We start from the raw sequence: 22195 nt of genomic DNA on the forward strand, positions 1-22195 counted from the left end.
TTATTTTTGGAACCAAACTTTTTTTGAGGCTGAGTTGCGTGCAGAACATCACTTGATGTCCGAGGCTGTCTGGATCTGGATACCAACCATACCAGGGTGTATCTAAACTCAAGTGATCCATTGGGAACTAACTGGTGCATTCACAGCAGTTATGGCATATAACTGCTATTTTCTCTATAGCCTGTTGGTTAACTTTTCGTCTAAGAAATAAATACCCATGGTTTACACATACAAAGAATATACTTATTTATTAATTATTAACTATTATTACGTTTTAACATTTCTTAAACATTAAAGAGATTGGAAAGTGGAAACTATAGTAACTACACTTTTTTGTGAGGTCAGGTTCTCCAGAAGGAGCTTTTCCATCCAACCAATGACCATTTGATGGCCTTTGCTGATTGACCATATGCGGCTATTGTAGGGAAAAGGCGGAATACCCATTTTTGCCGATCTTTGCCGGGTTTTGTCGATCTACAAATTGAGTCAAATGATGACCAATCCCAAAGTGCCACTTGGAGATATAGCTTTCGAAACGAAAAATAAATTCTGTACAGATAGTCGTGCAAACATTGGGATGATTAGACAACCGATTGGGAAAATGGCAAAAGATTCAATGGAATCGATTTGATATTTTGATAACAAATCCATTTGAATCGATTCTTCAATTATAAAAATCGAATTTAAATTATTCACTAGAAAGGAAGATAAATAATACCTATATAATATATGACAACGACAATTTATAAAATATAAATAATTGATTAATATTTGGATAATGATAGTAATTAAGGTGCGTCCACACTACAGTAGACCGAAGTCGATCAGATTTTGCTGAAATGAAAAAAAGAAAAAAAAAAAAAAAAAAAAAAAAGGGGATATCCGGGACCTTGTGCATCGCAAGCAAGCGCGTTACCACTGGACCAACCGTGCCGTTATGTGGAATATAAAAGTGTGTTTACACATAGTCGATCGATGTCGACTGAATCGTCCAAACTGACTCGACAACATAGAGTCACGACGTCGATCAACGGCCGGTCGACTATGTTTGGACACACTTTACTGTACAGACTCCCATATGGCTGGCAGCCCGGATTTCTTGTTAAACCCGATTTCTCCTATCCATAAATATAGGCCACACCTAAATTACAGTACGGGAAACTTCTTTTGCAACTTACCTTCCCTCATGTCGGAGAAATGGCTTTCCTTCTTGCAAGCTCGGGAAATTTTGATCACTTGAAACACGACGCAGTATCTGAAATCAAAAGTCAAGAAATTGAATGTACCATGTACCCAACTGCCGAATCCGATGGATCCAGTGTTGCCAGATTGATTCTCCCAAATTACCGTACACTGCTAGAAAATTTGAAAACTGCTAGAAATATCGTACATTTTTGCTTCTGCTAGCAGTGTTGCCAGACTGGTCAGCTGAGATTACCGTGCAATTTTGCTGAAAATACCGTACTTTACCGTATGTCACTTTTATAAAGTCGTACATTTTTTGCATAGTACCGTACTTTTACAGCAAATTACCGTACATTATCGTATAAAATTCATTAGCGTTAAATACGGCCCTATAATATTTTCCCTATAGAACTGTAGACGAATCTTCATTAGACTTGTTTCAGGTTCTTGCGCTAAAGAAAAATAGCAAATTTAATAGGCTCCTGTATTTTGTGAAACAGTGAACGTTTTATTGGAAATTTTAATCCCCTTTGAAACATGAGAGAGAGAGATGTTGGCAAGATTTCTGTGATATTATTAGCAAAATGTCATACTCATACCCCAATTCCACTTCTAATAAGACTTATTAGACTCTCTCTCTCTTTCTCATCTCCTTTTGTCTTCCTGACTCCCTCTCCCTCTCTCTTTATCCTCATTCTCTCTCTCTTTCTACCTCTATCTATCTCTCCTTTTCTTTAAATCTCCCTATTCTCATCCTCCCTTTCTCTTTCTGCCATTCTCTCTCTCTCGTTATCTATAAATCTCCCTCTATCATTTTCTCGTTCTATCCATCCATCTTTCTCCCACTCCCTCTGGTACATTTCAGTATTAATTTTCCGTCTCTTGTGGAAATTTTCTTCCTGTCCTTGTCTCTCTCTCTTTAATCTCTCAAAGTGTCAGCTAAGAGTGTGTCGTTCAGTGAACTGAAGAGCTCACTCGGAAAAGAGTACTGGTAGGAAACCCTTGAAACCAAATAAAAAAACTATTGGGGAAATTATGTGCGTGAAACTAATAGTCATCTTACTTTGAGTGAGCACTATTTTCCCTATGTGTTCGACACAGTGGCGTAGGTACCTGTAGTACTTTGGGGCCTCCCCCAAGGTTCTATCTGAATATCTGGGGTTTCTCCTGATTCTTTACGTTCCTCTCCTATCGGAGGTTGGAAATCATCATGACAATGTGGTGTCTGTTTCTGGCATCTTTGGGATACCCCTATAAAACAGTCCACCATTAAGATTTTTTTCTTCTAACACAAGGTGTGTTTTTCTCACCCTATCTTGGTATAGTTTGACAACTATTGGAAGATACTTACTCTTTGCTTTGGTCTTCAACGGGGTCCTTCGGATATCTGTCCCAGAGATTTCGGCGAATATCCAACGTTTCATTCAACTTTCTACTTGAACTCAGCTCGATCGGAAGCAACATGGCCGTTTCTGAAATCAAAATCATAACGGAAAAGGTACCTGTATTGATCTAAAATTCTAAAAGAAGAAATTGAAAGTTAGAAAATTAAAGGAAAAGGAATTATTTAAAAGAGAGAGAGAGAGAGAGAGAGAGAGAGAGAGAGAGAGAGAGAGAGAGAGAGAGAGAGAGAGAGAGAGAGAGATCAAGAATTGTCTTTGGGTTCCTAGTTGACCATAACATTTTGAAATAATGTCCCTGGATAAAGGTACCTAGAATATTTCTTTTTGTCACTTTTCTCTACTTCCTCTTACAGACAGGGAATACAGAGGGATACATACTGTCGACATCGATTGCGACCACAAAGTTTCCATCGCCATCAATTACGTGAGAACGAGTGAGAATCTGAAGTTTATGACGACATAAATCTTGAGACAAGAAACATAGTGGAACATACACACGAGAATATTACATGGGTGTACAGTCGAACATGGATGTAAAGGTACAAATCTCAAGACAATATAGTGAACAGTTTATAGAGGACGTGTGTCTCAAGCGATGTTAATCGACCTCGATCGATGTCAAATTTTCAATCAAGCATAGACGTAGACGCTGTTAGTGGTCGGCTATAAGCTATAGGTAACTCCCGAAAGTTTGGTCCGATTTTGAGGAAAATTAGCGTCTATGATGGTAGAGGGTTAGGTGGTAGAGAACGCCTAAGGCGTTAACCTCGCCTAGTGGTTGCCTGTTGCCTTCCACTCAAGAGTCTATTATTATTATTATTATTATTATTATTATTATTATTATTATTATTATTATTATTATTATTATTATTATTATTATTATTATTATTATTATTATTATTATTATTATTATTATTATTATTATTATTATTATTATTATTATTATTATTATTATTATTATTATTATTATTATTATTATTATTATTATTATTATTATTATTATTATTATTATTATTATTATTATTATTATTATTATTATTATTATTATTATTATTATTATTATTATTATTATTATTATTATTATTATTATTATTATGATGGGAAGGACTATAGAGGTCGGTCGACCAATATCTTGGACGTAGATTCGTATAATCTTAACCCATCTTTTGGTGTTAACCGATCTGTTTGCCCCTACACCTGAGAATTGGAGTGGGCTTTTTGTGTACCTATGAATAATGAATAGCATTAAGGGTGGGGTGGTAGAGAATGCCATAGGCATTAACCCCACCCTTGATCAAAGTTTATTTTGTATTTATATGTATATACTTTTTGTTACCATCTGTAAATTTAATAAAGTTTGATCCAATTGTGTAATAATAATAATAGCATTCAGTGTCAGTCATAGCTTCCGAAAGATTTGTGGGATTTGAATGAAATTTGGCCTCTATGGAAGTCCCAAAAAGCAAGTTCCTTTAATTAAAAAATTAAAACCCTCCTATAAATTAGACAAAATTGTCGGTGACTCGTGTTCCCCTTAATCCAGGTTTGACCGTATACGCTATCTGTACAAAGAAAAGGACGCTAATAAAAAAACCGATGAGTGTGGGAAGAAAAAGTGGAATGAGACAGGAAAATGGAGAGAAAAAAGATCAGAAGAGGGACTGCGAAAGGAGGGACGAGATATTAAATGAGGAGACAAGGAAAAGGAGGAGAAGGAAAGAACAAAAGATGTAGTAGAAGACGAAGAAAACAATGAAGAGGGAGAGAAAAATAAAGAAGAAAAAATAGCCGAAGAAGGAAATGAGCAAGAACAAGTACGTAGAAGAGAACAAGTATGTACGTAGAAGAGCAGAAGAAGAAAGTAAAAAGAAGAAGAAAAGGAGGAGAAGGAAGACGAAAATGAACAAATGAACTTGCCCTGATTCCCTCAAGACTACTATTTTGTGTCAAGCAAGTGTAGTACCTAGTGGTTTTTAGCACAGTGAACTTCGAATCGAAAAATTGGTAGTTCAAGAGAAGAAAAACAGAGGCAAACAAAATATGTCTGAAAAAATAAAAGAAGTCAAGAAAAACAATTTGAGTTCCTACTCGAACAATCTCTCCAGACCTACTTAAATTATGCAAAAACAAATTGAAACATACAGACCTACAACATGGTGCAGACCAATAAAAGAATACAACCTTACAATAGAAATTGAATTGAATTGAATTGAACGGACAATGTCAGGAAAGGTAATACAAGTCGTAAGAACTCGAATAAAACAGATAAAAAACAAGAAATTGAACGGACAATGTCAGGAAAGGTAATACAAGTCGTAAGAACTCGAATAAAACAGATAAAAAACAAGAAACCCTTCTTTACTTTTTGTATTTTTTAATTACTTTCTATTACTTACGTATCACTATCATGTACTTGTTTACCCTCACCTCATATGTAGGTACCTTAAGTACCTATTAAATAGGTGTTGCCTTGTTTTCTGTTACCTCAATTATTTGAATTATAAATTAGATAGGTAATTATTAATTATTTCCCATAAAGAGGTGTTCTATTGGATAAAATTCGATATTGAGAGAAAGACAGACGGACATCAGAGGGAGGGAGAGAGAGAGAGAAACCTAATCGGTTTCTCCTTTTCTATTATTTAAAATGCATATTTTGGTGAAAACAGTAATGAAAGCCGTGTGATGTTCTCACAAATAGGTACCTGTTATATCTACCTCCATTTTACAGTTTATTATGAACGCGCTTGGTGTTTTTGTATTAAAAAAGGGAAAAAATCTTTCTTTTTCATCCAGCTATAATGAGTAGGTACTAGGTAGCTTTCATTAGTGTATACTTATTGAGAGAGAGAAAGAGAGAGAAATGAAGAAGAAAAAGAGAGTGATATCTACAAATAAAGAGGAAGAGAGATAGAGAGAGAGATTTAAAAAAAAAAAAAAAAAAACAAGAAACAAAGTATAGCCATAATAAGAAAACTTACAAATGTCATACTAACAGTCTAGCAAAGTAACAAAAAGGTACTAACAGTTCAAACAAAAAAGAAGCAACGTGCAAAAGAAAAAAGCATTAAAAAAAGGTTAAAACGAGCGCCATTTCCATTCTCGCAGGAAATAAAAACAATTTGGTAAGAATTTTAAATTGTCTTTCAGTCTTTTTTTTTTTACGGTTGACGAATTTCGTCTCTAAATTCTCCTAATAGAATTTATAAATGCTCTTTTAGTACTGAATCTGTGTACCTAACTGTTGCCCTCGCTGGGGATTTGGGTGAAAAATCCTGGCGAATTTCGTCAGGTTTTGGAGAAGATTAGAAAAAAAAAATCCTTCCAAATTTCGTATTGCGATTTGCAGATAGGTACCCACAGAAATTTCGCATTTCGACTGGTTACTTCAGTGTTACCGTGTGGACTGGTGATCTAGCGACTAAATCGGTTTGGGGCGTAGGTAGACAGGTAGTGTGTCTTTTCTCGCCCATCTGATTAGGAACATACTACGGGATGGGTAATTTGGTATGCTACGACACGGACCACATGAGTCCATTTACTCGTACGTAGCAGCGCGCAGCGGCTTCGTTGCTGCGAAACAAAAACGGCAATGAAACACCAACTTTTTACTTTTTTGTACATATTAATATTATAATAATAATAATGATGTACCTAGGTATTTACCTAAATAGATGATAATAATAAGGTAATAATACTGTAAAGTTTATAAAGTACCTAAGCTACTTATTGTATTAAAATGAAAGGAGAGGGGGAAGCAGGTAGAAATAGAGAGATTGAGTAAAGAAAGAGGATGAATGGGAAATAAAGGATTACTTTTATGTAAACAAAGTGTATGTTATGTGTAGGAATGAGAGAGAGAGAGAGAGAGAGAGAGAGAGAGAGAGAGAGAGAGAGACGAGACGAGAGAGAGAGAGATCCTCCTTTTCTGTCTTTATCAATCTTTCTAATCTTTTCCTTTCCTCCCTGTTCTCTTCGTCCTCTTAATCCTCCTCCTACGCTTCTTCTTCTTCTCTTCCTTTTGCTCATTGTTTACCTTTCCCTCCTCTTTATCCTCGTGATTTACCTCAAGTTCTTTCATTCCATTTCGCCCTCGCAAATACAATTTCACACTGGCCTGAACAATCTCAGAGACAAGATGTCTTTCCTTTCCTTTGTCCTTTCTTTCTTCTCCTCCTCCTCTTCCTAATTCTTTATCTTGAGGTCTTTCCCTTCCATTCTTCCTCATCCTTAATCTTGATGTCTCTTCTTTCCTTTGTCCTTTCTTTATTTTGATGTCTTTTTTCCTTTATCCCATTATCGGTCAGAAAGAAGCAGTTGTTCCCCAGGTTTTTTTTCTTTCTATTACTATTTTTTTTTTTCTGTCAAAGAGACAGATATTGCTGACACCAGGGCCGTGGTCGGGGTTGGAGCTGCTCAGAACGGCTGGCTTTCTCCTATTCTGTCTTCCTTCGCGCGTCTGCCTTGTAAGCGTTAGGCCGCGGGTTCGATTCTCGCTCTGGGCGGATTTTATCTTGAACAGATGAGGTTCGTTCTCGGAGCGGCTGGCTTTCTCCTATCCTGTCTTCTCTCTTAGCTTTCCGGACGATAAGACCTTAGGGACCAGGATAACCATTACGCTTTTGAGGTGGGTCAGGTTGGTGATTTTGGATTTTGACATGCTTGATTTTTTTTTTTTTTTTTTTTTTTTTTTCACTCCGTATACAAAAATCCCACTCTGAGGCTGCTTAGGTGATGGGGCAATTGCCCCAAGGGATCGGTTAAGCTTCTACGAATGGGTGCCCTGGATCCCCCCTCGAACTTCTCTTCTTTGCTCTTTCGAGGATCTACCCCCTCCCATAACCCACTGTTCGGATTCTCAACCCTGAACACTGGCCTGGTAACCTGGTTCAGAATCTATAATAGAACTCCAAAAATAGGAACCTCGCAACTTTTTTTTTCTTTTTTTTTTAACCCAGATATGCCCGGCAAACTTTTTGTTTCCGATTTTGATGAAAATATTTGAAATATGAGATCCTTTAGTGTTCAGAAGAACATATCTGAAGAAAAATATTTCAAGATTTTCAAGATTGTTGTTATTTATTTTTTATTTAAATAAAATATCAAGCACTCTTTTATTTTCCTTATCAGAGAAAACACTACTGGTTTCTTGCCCCTTGATTAGTGCGAGCCAATTGGAACGGTCCTGTTTTCCCCACCTGGGATCTTTCAGATGGAAACGAAAAGTTTAGAGTTTAGAGCATGCTGAAATAAATAATTAAATACCTACCCATTTGTCTTTATAATGATAATAGACTCTACCACCTAGCCCCCTTGCCTTTAGAGCTCCATTGTGTGGTGACGGTAAACCCTTAAAAAAAAAAAAGTAGGTGTACTAACTTTTAAAGGTAGGTGCGGTGCACTCTAGTAGGTACAGTATTAAGGAATATGAAACACATTAGTTTGACAAATTTTCAGACCTGTCAAAAAAAGTAAGTAAATATAAAGGTAGAAAGAAGAAGAAGAATACGGAGAAAATGACGAAGAAGAAGAAGAAGAAAAAGAAGAAGAAGAAGAAGAAGAAGAAGAATTGAGTAAAAGGAATGACGAAGTTCGAGCAGAAAAAACCTGAAAATTTGACAGGGCGATGAAAAATGCGACCTGCATTTCCTTCTCTCTCTTTTCTCTCTCTCTCTCTCTCTCTCTCTCTCTCCTTCCAATATAACTTGAATCTACGTTTTTTCCTCTCCCTCCTTTTTTTATCTCTTTCCCTCTCTTTATCTCTCTCTTCCACTAGAACTTAAATCAATCTCTTTTCTCTTCCTCCTCATTCTCTCTCTCTCTCTCTTTCTCTCTCTCTCATTATTTTTGATTGATTGTGTGGGATTGACTGCCACGAGACTAAAAGAAATATTGTGACAAGACGTGAGAGAGAGAGAGAGGGAGGAAGAGAAACAGGGAGAGAGAGAGAAGAGGGACAGGGAGGGAGTGAGGGAGAGAGACGATAGACGTACTCGATAGAGAAAGAGAGATGATAAAGAAAAAGAGGGAGAGAAAGAGAAAGACGAAAGAGAGGAAGCTAAAGAAATGGAGAGAGAGAGAGAGAGAGAGAGAGAGAGAGAGAGAGAGAGAGAGAGAGAGAGAGAGCTTTTCTCCACAGACAAGGGAAGAGTCAACTAAAAGACCATTTTTCAAAATTCAATATTACCAATATTTTGCTTTTCCTGTGTGACATCTCGGTTGCAACAGTCGTCAATAATGTCAACCTCCCCCCTTCTTGTTCCCTAGTTTGACAAGAGCTTTTTAGCTTCGACCTTTTTTTTTACTTTCCATTATGTTAATGCTGTCGTTTACCTTGTCTGGCTATTTTCCTGGCTAAAGAAAGAGCAAGGGTTGAGTGCGAAGGGCATCCGCTTGTAAAAATTTTGGAGCCAAAATCCATATGTCAGATCAAAAGCAATCACCCTAGGGCTGATTGAGAGGCTGACGAAAAACGCCGACCCCGTCTGTACACGGGAAAAGGCAAGAAGAATGTTGGGGTTTACCGACTCGGGATTGAGATGAAACCAGGATTCCCCTATATTAGCGATTCCCAACCGGGGGTACGCGTACCCCTGGGGGTACGCGAAAAAAAATTGTGTAATGGCGGACAAAGGCAAATTTTGAATTTTATTGGGTTATCTATGCAGTACAGTCCAGAAAAGTACTGAATTTTGACCTCAAGGTACTGAAGTACTGATTTTTTTTCAAAAGGTACTGAGAGTGTTTAGAACTCAGTAGTAATGGTATACATATCAACCTAGGTATGTGTAACCGGTACTCATTATGATGGCGGGGGTACGTGAGATTAAATCCGGGTACCCAGGGGGGACGCGGGCGAAAAAAGGTTGGGAACCACTGCCCTATACTCACTTAATAGCCAGGTCAACCTCGGATTGAACTCAAACCTGAGACAATCCACGGTTTATTAAGGAGCGCGGTAGCGCTCCGCCCCGCCTGTAAAATTGTCACCCCGAAAAATGGTGTGTGAAAGCTGAGTTAAATGTGTTGAAAAATGAACTTTTCCCAAGCTTTTCTCGTTTCTCCACAGACGAGAGAAGAGTCAACTAAAAGACCATTTTTCAAAATTCAATATTACCAATATTTTGCTTTTCCTGTGACATCTCGGTTGCAACACTGCAACAGTCGTCAATAATGTCAACCTCCTCCCTTCTTGTTCCCTAGTTTGACAAGAGCTTTTTAGCTTCGACCTTTTTTTTTACTTTCCATTACGTCAATGCTGTCGTTTACCTTGTCTGGCTATTTTTCTGGCTAAAGAAAGAGCAAGGGTTGAGTGCGAAGGGCATCCGCTTGTAAAAATTTTGGAGCCAAATCTATACCTATGTCAGCTCAAAGTAATCACCCTAGGGCTGATTGAAAGACTGACGAAAAACGCCGACCCCGTCTGAACACGGGAAAAGGCAAGAAGAAAGAAGAATTCTGGGGTTTACCAACTCGGGATTGAGATGAAACCAGGATTCCCCTATACCAGCGATTCCCAACCGGGTGTACGCGTACCCCTGATGGGGGTAGGTGAGAGACCTTCCGGGGGTACGCGAGAAAAAATTGTGTAATGGCGGACAAAGGCAAATTTTGAATTTTAATGGGTTATCTATGCAGTACAGTCCAGAAAAGTACTGAATTTTGACCTCAAGGTCCTGAAGTACTGATTTTTTTTTCAAAAGGTACTGAGAGTATTTAGAACTCAGTAGTAATGGTATACATATCGACCTAGGTATGTGTAACCGGTACTCATTATGATGGCGGGGGTACGTGAGATTAAATCCGGGTACCCAAGGGGTACGCGGGCGAAAAAAGGTTGGGAACCACTGCCCTATACCCACTTAATAGCCAGGTCAACCTCGGATTGAACTCAAACCTGAGACAATCCACGGTTTATTAAGGAGCGCGGTAGCGCTCCGCCCCGCCAAGTCAAGAAATTAGAATATTAGAATCCGTTTTGAAGTGAACTGAATTTTTGGTTTAGCCCAAGGTGTCCACTGTTCGTACGTACTCGTATGTGTAAATTGTAAATGCATGGAAGTAAATTGTAGTTCTGTTATCCTGTAATGCAATAGAAAGTCGGTTTTGAAGTGATCTGAATTTTTGGTTTAGCCCAAGGTCTCCACTGTTCGTACGTACTCGTATGTGTAAATTGTAAATGCATGGAAGTAAATTGTAGTTCTGTTATCCTGTAATGCAATAGAAAGTCGTGTGATGTTCCCACCAGATATTTTTTTCCCTTCTCTTTCTTCCTTCCGTGTAAGCATTCTGAATTTCTGACTAATGGAAATTAACCGTCATTTTCCATGTTGTAATGACAGGCAGAGAGAGAGAGAGAGAGAGAGAGGAAGGGCGAGACAGGGTGGAAAGGAGAAAGAGGTTAGAGAGGGAGACAGAGAAACAAAGGGGAGAAATATTCGAAGGGTGAGACAGAGAGAGAGAGAGAGAGAGAGAGAGAGAGAGAGAGAGAGAGAGAGAGAGAGAGAGAGAGAGAGAGAGAGAAATAGATAAGGAAAGAGAGATAGAACGAGGGAGGAAAAATATGAGAATGAGATAAAAAACTGGTGTAAAATATCACAGTAGGTCTTTCTATTTTCACTACACTTCTTAGATAGATAGGTATGTAGGTACCTACATAATAATTATGTAGGTGTTAGGTAGGTACAAACATTTTTGTTCTACTTCTACCTATCTCCATTGTACATATTTCTGCTACATTTCTTTTAGGTATGTAAGTACACAGGTATACGTAGGAAGATAATACTCGTAGGGCCGTAGGTGTTCACAGAGAGAGAGAGAGAGAGAGAGCGAGAGAGAGAAAGAGACAGAGAGAGAGCGAGAGAGAGAAAAAGAGCGAGAGAGAGAGAACGAGACAGAGAGAGAGAGAGAGAGAGAGAGAGAAATAGATAAGGAAAGAGAGATAGAGATAGAACGAGGGAGGAAAAATATGAGTGAGATAAAAAACTGGTGTAAAATATCACAGTTAGGTACTTTCTATTTTCACTACACTTCTTAGATAGATAGGTATGTACCTACATAATAATTATGTAGGTGTTAGGTACAAACATGTTTGTTCTACTTCTACCTACATTGTACATATTTCTGCTACATTTCTTTTAGGTATGTAAGTACACAGGTATACGTAGGAAGATAATACTCGTAGGGCCGTAGGTGTTAGGTACAAAATTTTGTTTAAAAAAAAAACCTTGACAAAGTTGCTCCTACCAAGTTCACTCTGAAAGAAAGTACGTAAAAAGCTCCAAGTTCAAAAGTTCACGCAACAAAGCTCCCCCGCGGGGCGTTCGATTCCACAATGCGTCCCCAAATTTGGCACCCTGGGGCATCTGCGACGTCAAAGTTGAAAGTCTAGGGGGGCGAAGTTTTCCAATACCTACTTGCGTCTACCTGGTTATTTTTACCTGCTGACGGAGACTAGTTGCGTACATTTCGTTCGGGATGAGGACAGTTGGGAAAAAGACGACCTAAATGTGGGACTTTCAAAAAGAAATGCCCACTTTTTTTTACTTTCAAATCCACGGTGTCTAATAATGAAAATCATTGCTATTTCTTTAGCAAGGGAAATTCCAAGCTGGCATGCTCCCTGTTTACCCACCAGCCAGACTAAGCTGGCTGCTGGTCTACTCCTTGTTTAAAGTCCCCCAGCCAGACTAGGTAGTTGGTATAAAATAGGTATGTTACATGTTATTGTATGTAAAAGTTCGTTTTGTTCGCAATCCCCGCGGGGGGTTCGATTCCACAATGCGTCCCCAAATTTGGCACCCTGGGGCATCTGCGACGTCAAAGTTTAAAGCTTAGGGGGGCGAAGTTTTCCAATACCTACTTGCGTCTACCTGGTTATATTTACCTGCTGACGGAGACTAGTGGCGTACATTTCGTTCGGGGTGAGGACAGTTGGGAAAAAGACGACCTAAATGTGGGACTTTCAAAAAGAAATGCCCACTTTTTTTTTACTTTCAAATCCACAGTGTCTAATAATGAAAATCATTGCTATTTCTTTAGCTAGGGTAAAACCCCCAATGGCCGACACCCTTAAGGAACTTTTTCCATAAAAACAGCATTATGAACTTAATACCACCTCTAATCTGAAGATCTTTTTGTGGAAATAAATAAAACATATTGTACTTTAGTAAGAGACATAATTTTTTTATTGAAATGTTGCTCAAAAAAAATTAAAAAAATACTTTTATGGAAAAAGTCAAAAAAGAGAAATGTTGAAGTCGCCGACACCCATTTTTTCAGTGGCCGACACACCATTTGCAGGAGTGGTTGACACCATTGTTGACACTGTGTGATTCGTTGACACCCTTCACTTATGATCACCTAAAAGGTCTTTTCGTGCAAATGGGGACCTTTTAGGTGGGTATTTGCAAATATTAGACAAACCCTAACCCCATCTGAACATGAGAGGAGAAGAAGAAGAAGAAGAAGGAGAAATAACAACAGTGGGTAAATTTATTGTAAAAAAAAAGCTCTTTAGCTCCTTTTTCTTCGTTCCTGACTTGGACTTATAATATTTTGTTGTTTCTTTCCCCATTTTGCTGAAAAAAAAAAAAAGTAAAAAAAAAAAAAAAAAAAAAAAACCTACCGAAGTAGATAGGTTCCTAGATAAATTTAAGCTATTTAGGCATTTGATACAAATAAAAGGTATCAAATATTCAGCTTCTGATCAAAAGTGCGAACAAAAAACAACTCAAAGGATGTGTCGGGATGTGTCGAAGACAACAATTAAACAATATTTTGCAGAAATCATTGACAACCCACGTTATCTAGGGATATAATATGAAAATGCAACCAAAGAGCAATATAAATTGATTAAACAATGATATGGGAAGAAGTATAGAAAAAAAAACACACAAAAAGATTAAATAGGTACCTATGCACAATAGAGTCCTAAAGATAAAGAAACAACTGTGTCGGCAACTAAAACGGACCAAATATGATATCGACACTGATATATTTTGCCGTTGACGCTCCTCCTTCTTTTAAATAAATAGCTAAAAAATGTCAATAAAACAACTTTATCAATTAAGTAAACATTGATAAACACCTGCCAATATTAATCAAAGATAATCGCCATAGAAAACATCATTAAAGATTACCTGTTTCTGGATGTTCTCAGTAGAGATCACAAATGACTATTACTTCAGTTGTGTCGGCGACTAAAATATGTGAAAATAGTTACCTGACACCCCGTGTCGGAGATTACTTTCATGAGTAATTTTTGAGGAGGTCGTTGACACCCCTCCCCATTTCCAAATAAATCATATATTTTTAATTTTTATTTGGATAATTATTAACTAGAAAGCTTAACTGTCACAGGAAAAAAGTCCAATAGTGGTAAAATAAAAAGAAAAGTACAAAAAACGCATTTAAAAACAACTCTTACCTTAGCAAAACGCTAACAAAAAAAGCACTTTCTTAACAAACTGACGTAATTCTATCTAGTCTGGCTCATGTCTCTCAGACGACCGAGGCATCTAAGCTGTAATATTGTGAAAAAGATAGAGGAGGGTGAGGAGATCCTAGTGCATAAATTTGATCACGTGTAAACCACGCAGATTTCTTATTATTAAAGAAATACGAGAAGGGTGTCGATGATTACAACAGGTGTCGGCCATTGGGGGTTTTACCCTAGAAAGGCGTATTCTCCTTCATATAAAATGATAGAAGGGACTATTAGAGGTGATAAAAGGGAGTATTTTCCCTTCTATGGGGTGATAGAAAGTAGTATTCTTCCTTTTTGGAGTGATAGAGAGGTGATTGTGCTGAAATTCCAAGCTGGCATGCTCCCTGTTTACCCACCAGCCATACTAAGCTGGCTGCTGGTCTACTCCCTGTTTAAAGTCCCCCAGCCAGACTAGGTAGTTGGTATAAAATAGGTATGTTACATGTTATTGTATGTAAAAGTTCGTTTTGTTCGCAATTACCTAACTATGCAAACCTTACCTGCGTACCTCGTTGACTTTCAGACTACCTACAGAATACCTCGAAGCCAAATAATGTCGCCTGGGGGGGTCTATGAGGGATGAGGTTTCTACGAACAAAGCCTTCCGTAAAACTCTGGGGAGAAATAATACCTCCCTCTCTCACTCTCTCTCTTTCTTTTTCTCTCTCTCCCTTTCTCTCTACTATCTTTCCCCATTATCTCTACGTCTCTTTCTTTTTGTCCCTCTCTCTCCATTTCCTTATTATCTTTCTCTCTCTTTCCTCATTGTCTGCCCCACCTTATTAATGTTCTCTCTTCTCACTATCTCTCACTCTCTCTAACTTTCCCTACTCTCTCTTTCTGTGCTCCGCGGCGCTCCGCCTCCTCTCTCTTTTCCTCATATCTTATTATTCTTATTAGTAATTATTATTACCATTAGGTATATTACCTTTATCTTTATTTCTCTCACTCTTTGTTTAGGTACTTTCCTGTTGTACCAGGTAATTTCTAGATAACTGAACCAGTTGTTAATTTAATTACATAGTACATAATTTATAAATAAATTTAATTACATAGTACAAAATTATAAATAGAAAGAGAAAGAAGACATAAAAAATAATAGGTATATGTCTTTCTTTGTGTTATTATTTCACAACTTTGGTGCTCACGAGGCTGAGTGGGCCCCGTAACGGCCAGTCACGGAATCAAACATTTGCATGATACAAATTTCTTGACCCCGCCGGGAATCGAACCCGGGTCTCCCGCGTGCAAGGCGAGCGCCATGGGAGCTGACTAGCTGACTATAGTACAAATTATTGCACATTGCATAATCAGTTAAATTATCAGGCATTCATAAAAAATTTTATTTCACTGGTCTGGTCTCATTCTTCTAGTAAGCTTGGATGGTTCGTTCTCGGCTGTCTTTCTCCTTCCTTTAGTCCTACCCTGTCCTCCTTCTCTCTTCGATTTCTGGGACTCTCTCTCTTTCTCTCGTTCTTGTACTATTCCCCTCTCTCTTTCTCCCTCGATAGATGTCTTTCTCCATTCGATTCCTATCTCACACTCCTTCGCCCTTTCTTCTCCTCTCTCTCTCTCTCTCTCTCTCTTTCTCTCTCCTTTATTTTTTTCCCATCATCTAGTATTACACAATTTTTATTTTTTGTCATCAGAAAATTGAATTACATCTTTGTAAATTCGATTACATTAAATTTGTATCCTCTTTTTTCTCTCCCTCCTTCTTCTCCTCTTTATCTCTCTCTCTCCCTATTCTTCTCTTTCTTATTCTTCTTCCCCCTTCCTTTCTCCCTCTCTCTCTCGATTTCTTTCTCTCATTCTCCTTTTCCCCCTTCCTTTCTCTTTCTCTAGGTTTCTTTCTTCTTCTTTATATTTCTATATGTTCTCCTTTCCTTTAAGCTCTCTCTCTCTCTCTCTCTTGGTCTTGTACTATTCCACTCTGCCCCTTCCTCTCTCTCTCTCTATTTTATTCCTATATTATTTCCTATCTCACACTCCTTCACCGTTTCTTTTCTTCTCCTCTTTCTCGATTTCATTACAAGATTGATTTGATTAGGGAGGTCCTTTTGCTTTAGGTCAGGGGTTCCCAAACTTTTGAGTACTGCGTACGACCTGACACCTCAAGGTTCTTTTGGCGTACCACCAAACATCGATTTCTGTGGTTTTGGGCTTCAATGAAGATATTATAGCGCCGCGGGCGAAATTTCTTGTTAATTGTAGTAGGTACAAATGTACAATGTCACAGTTTTTTTTGGTGCATTGAGTGTAGATTTTTTTTCTCCTTCAACTAGGGTCACCAGATTTGTTTTTCATATATTTACGAAATCTAATATATAAAAATGAATATTTGTTTGTTTGTGTGTGTTTTGTTTGTTCGAACTTTATGCCTGGCTCATCCGACCGCTCATCCGATTGCTATGAAACTTTGTGAACTTATTGCTTGCACTCCCGTGAAGGTTATAGGCCAGGGGTTTCCAACTAGCGGCCCGCGAAGCTTTTTGGGATTAGTGTTCAGCTGTAATTACGAGAATATTTTTTGAAAAATTTCGCCTGCGGCGCTCAAAATTCGATCGGATTGCATTTCTGAAAAGTTGTTGGGGGTTTCCTACAATGCTCCCCTATGTACATATGTGGCCCGCGAAGTACCTACCAATGTAGCATGTGGCCCGCATACACATGGAAATTGGAAACCCCTGTTATAGGCTAATTTCCGGTTCGTTTTTGTTAAGCTACGCCGAGCAAGACCACTAAATGGATGAGTGACATGAACGGCCATTCCTTAAGGATTTACTAGCTCTCCCTTACTTATTAAAATTAATCTCTCTCGCTCAGTAAGTAGGTATTCTTGAAATAGCTTCATCAAAGGCCCTCGCCCTCTTTGGTTGTGGTTTTATTTACAGAACCTACCAAGGTTAAATCTCCTTCCGAAGTTTATTTTTACGTTCCTTAAGAAGCGCTCCGCCAAGTCAAGAAAGTTTGACAGCTTTAATAAGGAAAGTAGGTATTGGATATTTCCTATTCGCAAAAAAAAAAAATGAAGATCAATTCAATTTGCAAAACACGTCTGTAAATCTGTTTAGGATAAAGAGAATCGAACCCGCGACCTAGCGCTTACAAAGCTGATGCTCTAACCCAAACTAACTAGACTGTCTTAAGGGGCCTGGCACCTATATTGAAGTTTTATTTTATTATTATTACATTTTTAAAAAGAGGTTTGATAGAGGGAACTGTAATTGTTAAGGTCCTACCTATCGTCCCGAAATCGAAGAGAGAAGGAAGACAGGATAGGAGAAAGCAAGCCGTTCCGAGAACTAACACTATCCGTTCTAAATAAATTTTTAAAGTTTTTAGTTTTCCGGATATTAAACTTTTAATCCTTGACCGCTGAAATGCCCAATTTCCTCTCTCTTACAATATTGAAATGATAAAATCCATTCAAAAAGGCCTTTTACTTTGCTTCAAAATAAACAAACTGCTTTACAAATTTACCTAGACACTCTGAAAGGCTGAAAGCTAAAAAGGGCCTTGGTTTTGTAACCTATTTACAAAACACAAACAAAGGGATACCTACCGACCCTACCGTACTCTTGGTGTTTGAAATAGAAATGGCTAAACTTATGTATACCTATTGGCATTTCTACGTAAATGTACCTACCTAGGAAGGTACCTATGTATGTATTTCAATTTGCACAAAGTTTTCTCCCTAGAAATTGTCCATTCCTATCGACCCTACCGTACTCTTGGTGTTTGAAATAGAAATGGCTAAACTTATGTACCTATGGGCATTTCTACGTAAATGTACCTACCTAGGAAGGTACCTATGTATGTATTTCAATTTGCACAAAGTTTTCTCCCTAGAAATTGTCCATTAATTTTTTCCTACCTAAATCCTCTAAAAAAAAAAAAAATCTACCCAACTGTACCTTTTCGGAATAAAATAAATTCATCATCACTTCTTGTAATAATTATGTAAACCTAGTGTAAGTAAACTGTAAATAGCTGCTCACCATTTGCTACCTTTCTACCTCTCTACCAACCAATTGTTTTTAGGAACGCCGCCCAAACTCGATCGCGGCCTAGTGTACATAATTATGTAGACTTTCAACTTTCAACTAGGTAGTCTGAAAGTGTAGAGTGAGTTTTCAATGTTTTCCTTTCATTATGAGCCGGGAACTCTGGAATGAGTTCTGAGTTTGTTAGTTTGTTTGTTTGTTTGACGGAGGTTTAACATCCCTATGCTAATGGTCAATGTCAGGACTAAATTATCTGTGAGTACTCGTACATATATTATAATGCCGACCGCAAGAGGAGCATTGTTTGTTTGAGAGTTATAGTTTATTACAAGTTATATAGTGAACCAGACAAACTGAAAGAAAAATAGTCCTGTCAAAACTTGGAGCTCACTTCGTTAGTTCAATATGAAAGGATCAAAAATACTCCTCTTCTTCTTCTTCTTCTTCTTCTTCTTCTTCTTCTTCTTTGCCTTTTCCCGTGTACAAATGGGGTCGGCGTTTCTCGTCAGCCCTATATAACTAGGGTGATTGCTTTGGGCTGACATTTGGTTTTGGCTACAAATTTTACGAGCGGATGCCCTCCGCACTCAACCTTTGCTATTTCCTTAGCAAGGGAAATTCAGGCTGGTGTACTCCCTGTTTAAAGTCCCCCAGCCAGACTACGCTAGTCTACTCCCTGTTTAACGTCCCCCAGCCAGAAATAATAAAAAATACTGAATTAAGATAATATGGGTTACTAAATAACAATTTGAGAAGTATGGGAAACTGAATGGGTACTGGAATTTGTTTTAGTAAGATCAAAATTCAAACAAATTCCTTTTAGGCCACCCTGTTTGGGTCACATCGTATGGTGATTCAGTGGCGTATCCTCAATGGAAGCTAGGGGAGCACCCGTTCTCTTCCCCTCTACAGGGGTTTCCCCTTAAGTCCCTACTTACCACTTACCGAAAATAGTAAGTGATCATTCAAACTGGATTCTAATAGGGAGAGGGAAAAAGCCTACGGCGGCCAATTTTCGACCAAAAATTTCCTATCTTAAAATACTCCCCATGTAATGAGGAATCATTAAAAAGTGTCCAAAAATTGGCCTTTATCGTCCCCTCCTACACCTCCCTATTGCCTTATCAACGTTCTGATACGTGCAGAGGTTTAGCTTTTATTTTATAGGAGAGCTGGCCAGTGGCGTTCCTTTGATGGAAGCTTTGGGAGGTACAGCTGATAGTGAGTGGCTGCCGTTACATATTGTATTTTGTCTTTACGAGTTCCCCTTTTGCAAATCTCACGCCACACCACTAGCTGAGCTACTTCTTTATTCCTGTATTTATTTTTCCTTTGGACCTCAAGTTAAACATTGCTTTTATGTCTCTTGCTCTCTTGTAACCTGTGAAACATAGGGCTGGTGATGGAAAGGGAAAAGGCTCCGGAGTGAACAGCACACGACTATTAACTACCTACTGGCTGAGAGTACTTTTACCACTTGTGGAGGGTCGAGTGAATTGGGACACATCACATGCCTTCAGGCACCCTTGAGATCAATTTAATTTTCTGAAGAAACCATGACCTACCAGACCTTCTGATGAAAATTTGTAATGAAACTTGCAACTGTAGAATATCTTACATTTCGTAAACTGTAGAACAAGGTAGAGCTTCAAAATTCACAATGATTATTTTCCTACATACCTAACCGACTTCTTTACAAGTTCTTGATCTGTTGTGTCCACACATAGTCCACGAGGTGAATATATTGGTGCGGACTGTGGACATAGCTTTAAATCAAACATTTTAGGCAAATTCCATCCAATGCGGTCTACCAAGATGTGTATAGATGGGGGGAAAAATCGTCAAGCTAAAATTTAGAACTCACTTCGTTCGTTCAATAAACCGTACATTAGTAATGGAAAGTAATGAATAAGGGGGGTCTGAGCTTTTTATTACAGCTACGTGTGAAAAATTCAAGAGAGAACAATTCAAAGTTCAAACAAGAACCAAGTCAGGGTTTTTTTTTAACAGGGAGGGACGAGGCGAAGGAGGTAGAGGATGGGAAGAGAAAGAGAGGAGGAGAGAAGGGAAGGGAGAGGAAGGGAGAAAAAAAACAGGAAGAGAAAGGGAAAAGGGAGGGATTTTAGCGGAGACAGAGGGAGGGGAGAGATGGGGAGGCAGTAAGAGGGAGAGAAAAAGGAGAGAGAGAGAGAAAGAAAGAAAGAGAGAGAGAGAGAGTAGAGGAAGAAAAGAGATAGAGAAGTAGGGGGGAGAGTGAGATTGTGTGTGTGTTTGTTATTTCATGCTGCAGGAATTATGTCGACAAAATAATTTGGTTTTAAAATTTAAAACTGTGTGACAGACTCCTACAGAAGTCGACAAAATAATTATTTGGTTTTAAATTTTAAAACTGTGTGACAGACTCCTACAGATAATAAAATTATTAACCGAACAAAGGGGAAAATGCAAAAAAGTTACCCACCTAAACAGAAACCAGGAGTTATTTCAATGGCAATATTGATCGTTCCTGGAGTAGGTACTTAGTACTTACTGAACATAAAAAGGAACAAAATGATTACTCGATGATCATAAGATTTACTTCAAGAGTCTCATTGAGAAAGTCAAAACGGCTAAACTTTTCCGTGATAAGGTGCAAGGTTCTGAACCTCGTGTTTCTTTTTCCGAAAAAGGTAAAAAAAAGTCTCGGGACTTTTCCCGGAAAAGGTGTACAAAAAGACTTGTGTTTTTCGTCCGGAAAAGGTGTACAAAAGTCTTGTGTTTTTCGTCCGGAAAAAGATGACAAAAGCTAGATACTCTTGATAGGACATAATAGCAGCGAGGTGCTTTATTTTCACAGAAGGGTTGTTTGGTAGATATCTCTACATTCACAGAAAGATCAGAGTTTGATTAGGTAGACATTCCCTGAATTCAATTTGGTAAGTGAATGAATGTTTTAAAGGAAAATATGTAGGTACAGAATGAAGAAAAAAGGAGAAGGTAGCTAGGTACCATAACACGTGCTGAAAACTTTTCCATTTTCATAATTACATATATTGAACTTAAATATGATAAATATCAATCAAAATGGTGTGGACAATTAATAAAATAATAATTGTGTAGGTACATATAAAGTACAACTTTCAAGGTGTCCGCATCAGTTCGATTGATATTTGTAATTATGTGTTTCAATTATCCTTTCTTAGTTGCTTGTCGACTGTGTTGTTGGTATAAAAATAAAACAAAGTATCTTGTTAAAAAAAAAAAAAAAAAAAAAAAAAAAAAAAAAAAAAAAAAAAAAAACTAGGTCTAGGTTTTCCTTGCCCTTGGGATCAATTTAATTTGAAGAAATCATTCATTCACTGATAAAAATTTGTAATGAAACAATAAGTTGAAAATTTGTAATGACAATCTAGGTCATATAAAGAAAAATCAGCTAAGATAAGACCTTTTCCAAAGCACCCTAAAAGGCAGAAGAAGAACTTCCTGCCTCAGGCACACAAAAAACAGACGAACTAAATGCAAAATCGGGGAGCAAAGGTGTACTGCAAATTAATAGCACCTAAATGGGAAGTACAGATTGGACTTTTTGTGTACGAAATAGTGTCTAATATTGACTTAGGGGCCCCCAAGTGAAACCTGAGAAAAAAAAAATAGGGTGCCGGCAGCCCAATCGGGTGACTGGGTTTTGGCACTCTGGGGAAAGCAGTTTCGGCACACTTCTTTTTTTTATAAGTTATTATAAAAAAATCTCAATTCTGCGTCAATGTGATTTGTAAGCTCCTTATAGGATAGGTAAGTAGCTAAATAGGTATACCAGTAGTTTATGGTGGGAGGAGGGATAGAGAGTCAAAGAATGAGACAAAACAACAGAGAGAGAGAGAACGGGAGAGATAGAGAGTAAGAGAATGAGACAAAACAACAGAGAGAGAGAGAACGGGAAGAAAAATTAGAAAGATCAACCATGGGAAGGAGTGATTGAGAGGTAGAGAAAGAACGGGAGAGAATAATGGAAGAGACCGTGTAAGAGAGAGAGAGAAAACGATAGTGACAGAGAACGGGAGAAAGAGAGAGAGAGAGAGAGAGAGAGAGAGAGAGAGAGAGAGAGAGAGAGAGAGAGAGAGAGAGAGAGAGAG

The 22195-nt window shown here is 38.1% G+C and overlaps 1 protein-coding gene across 1 annotated transcript in view; it reads right to left on the minus strand.

Annotated features, from left to right (window-relative positions):
• Positions 1-1146: 1146 nt before the first annotated feature.
• Positions 1147-22195, minus strand: part of LOC113470227 — a 26284-nt gene continuing 5235 nt past the window's right edge. Inside the window, exons 2-3 of the mRNA XM_026828494.1 lie at positions 2537-2657; positions 1147-1255 (exon numbers count right to left, since the gene is read on the minus strand). Coding sequence (XP_026684295.1) covers positions 1147-1255; positions 2537-2657 — 230 coding nt within the window. The remainder of the gene's footprint in view (positions 1256-2536; positions 2658-22195) is intronic.

Source organism: Diaphorina citri, unplaced genomic scaffold (genome assembly GCF_000475195.1).
Source record: "Diaphorina citri unplaced genomic scaffold, Diaci psyllid genome assembly version 1.1 scaffold1450, whole genome shotgun sequence".
Lineage (NCBI taxonomy): Eukaryota > Metazoa > Arthropoda > Insecta > Hemiptera > Psyllidae > Diaphorina > Diaphorina citri.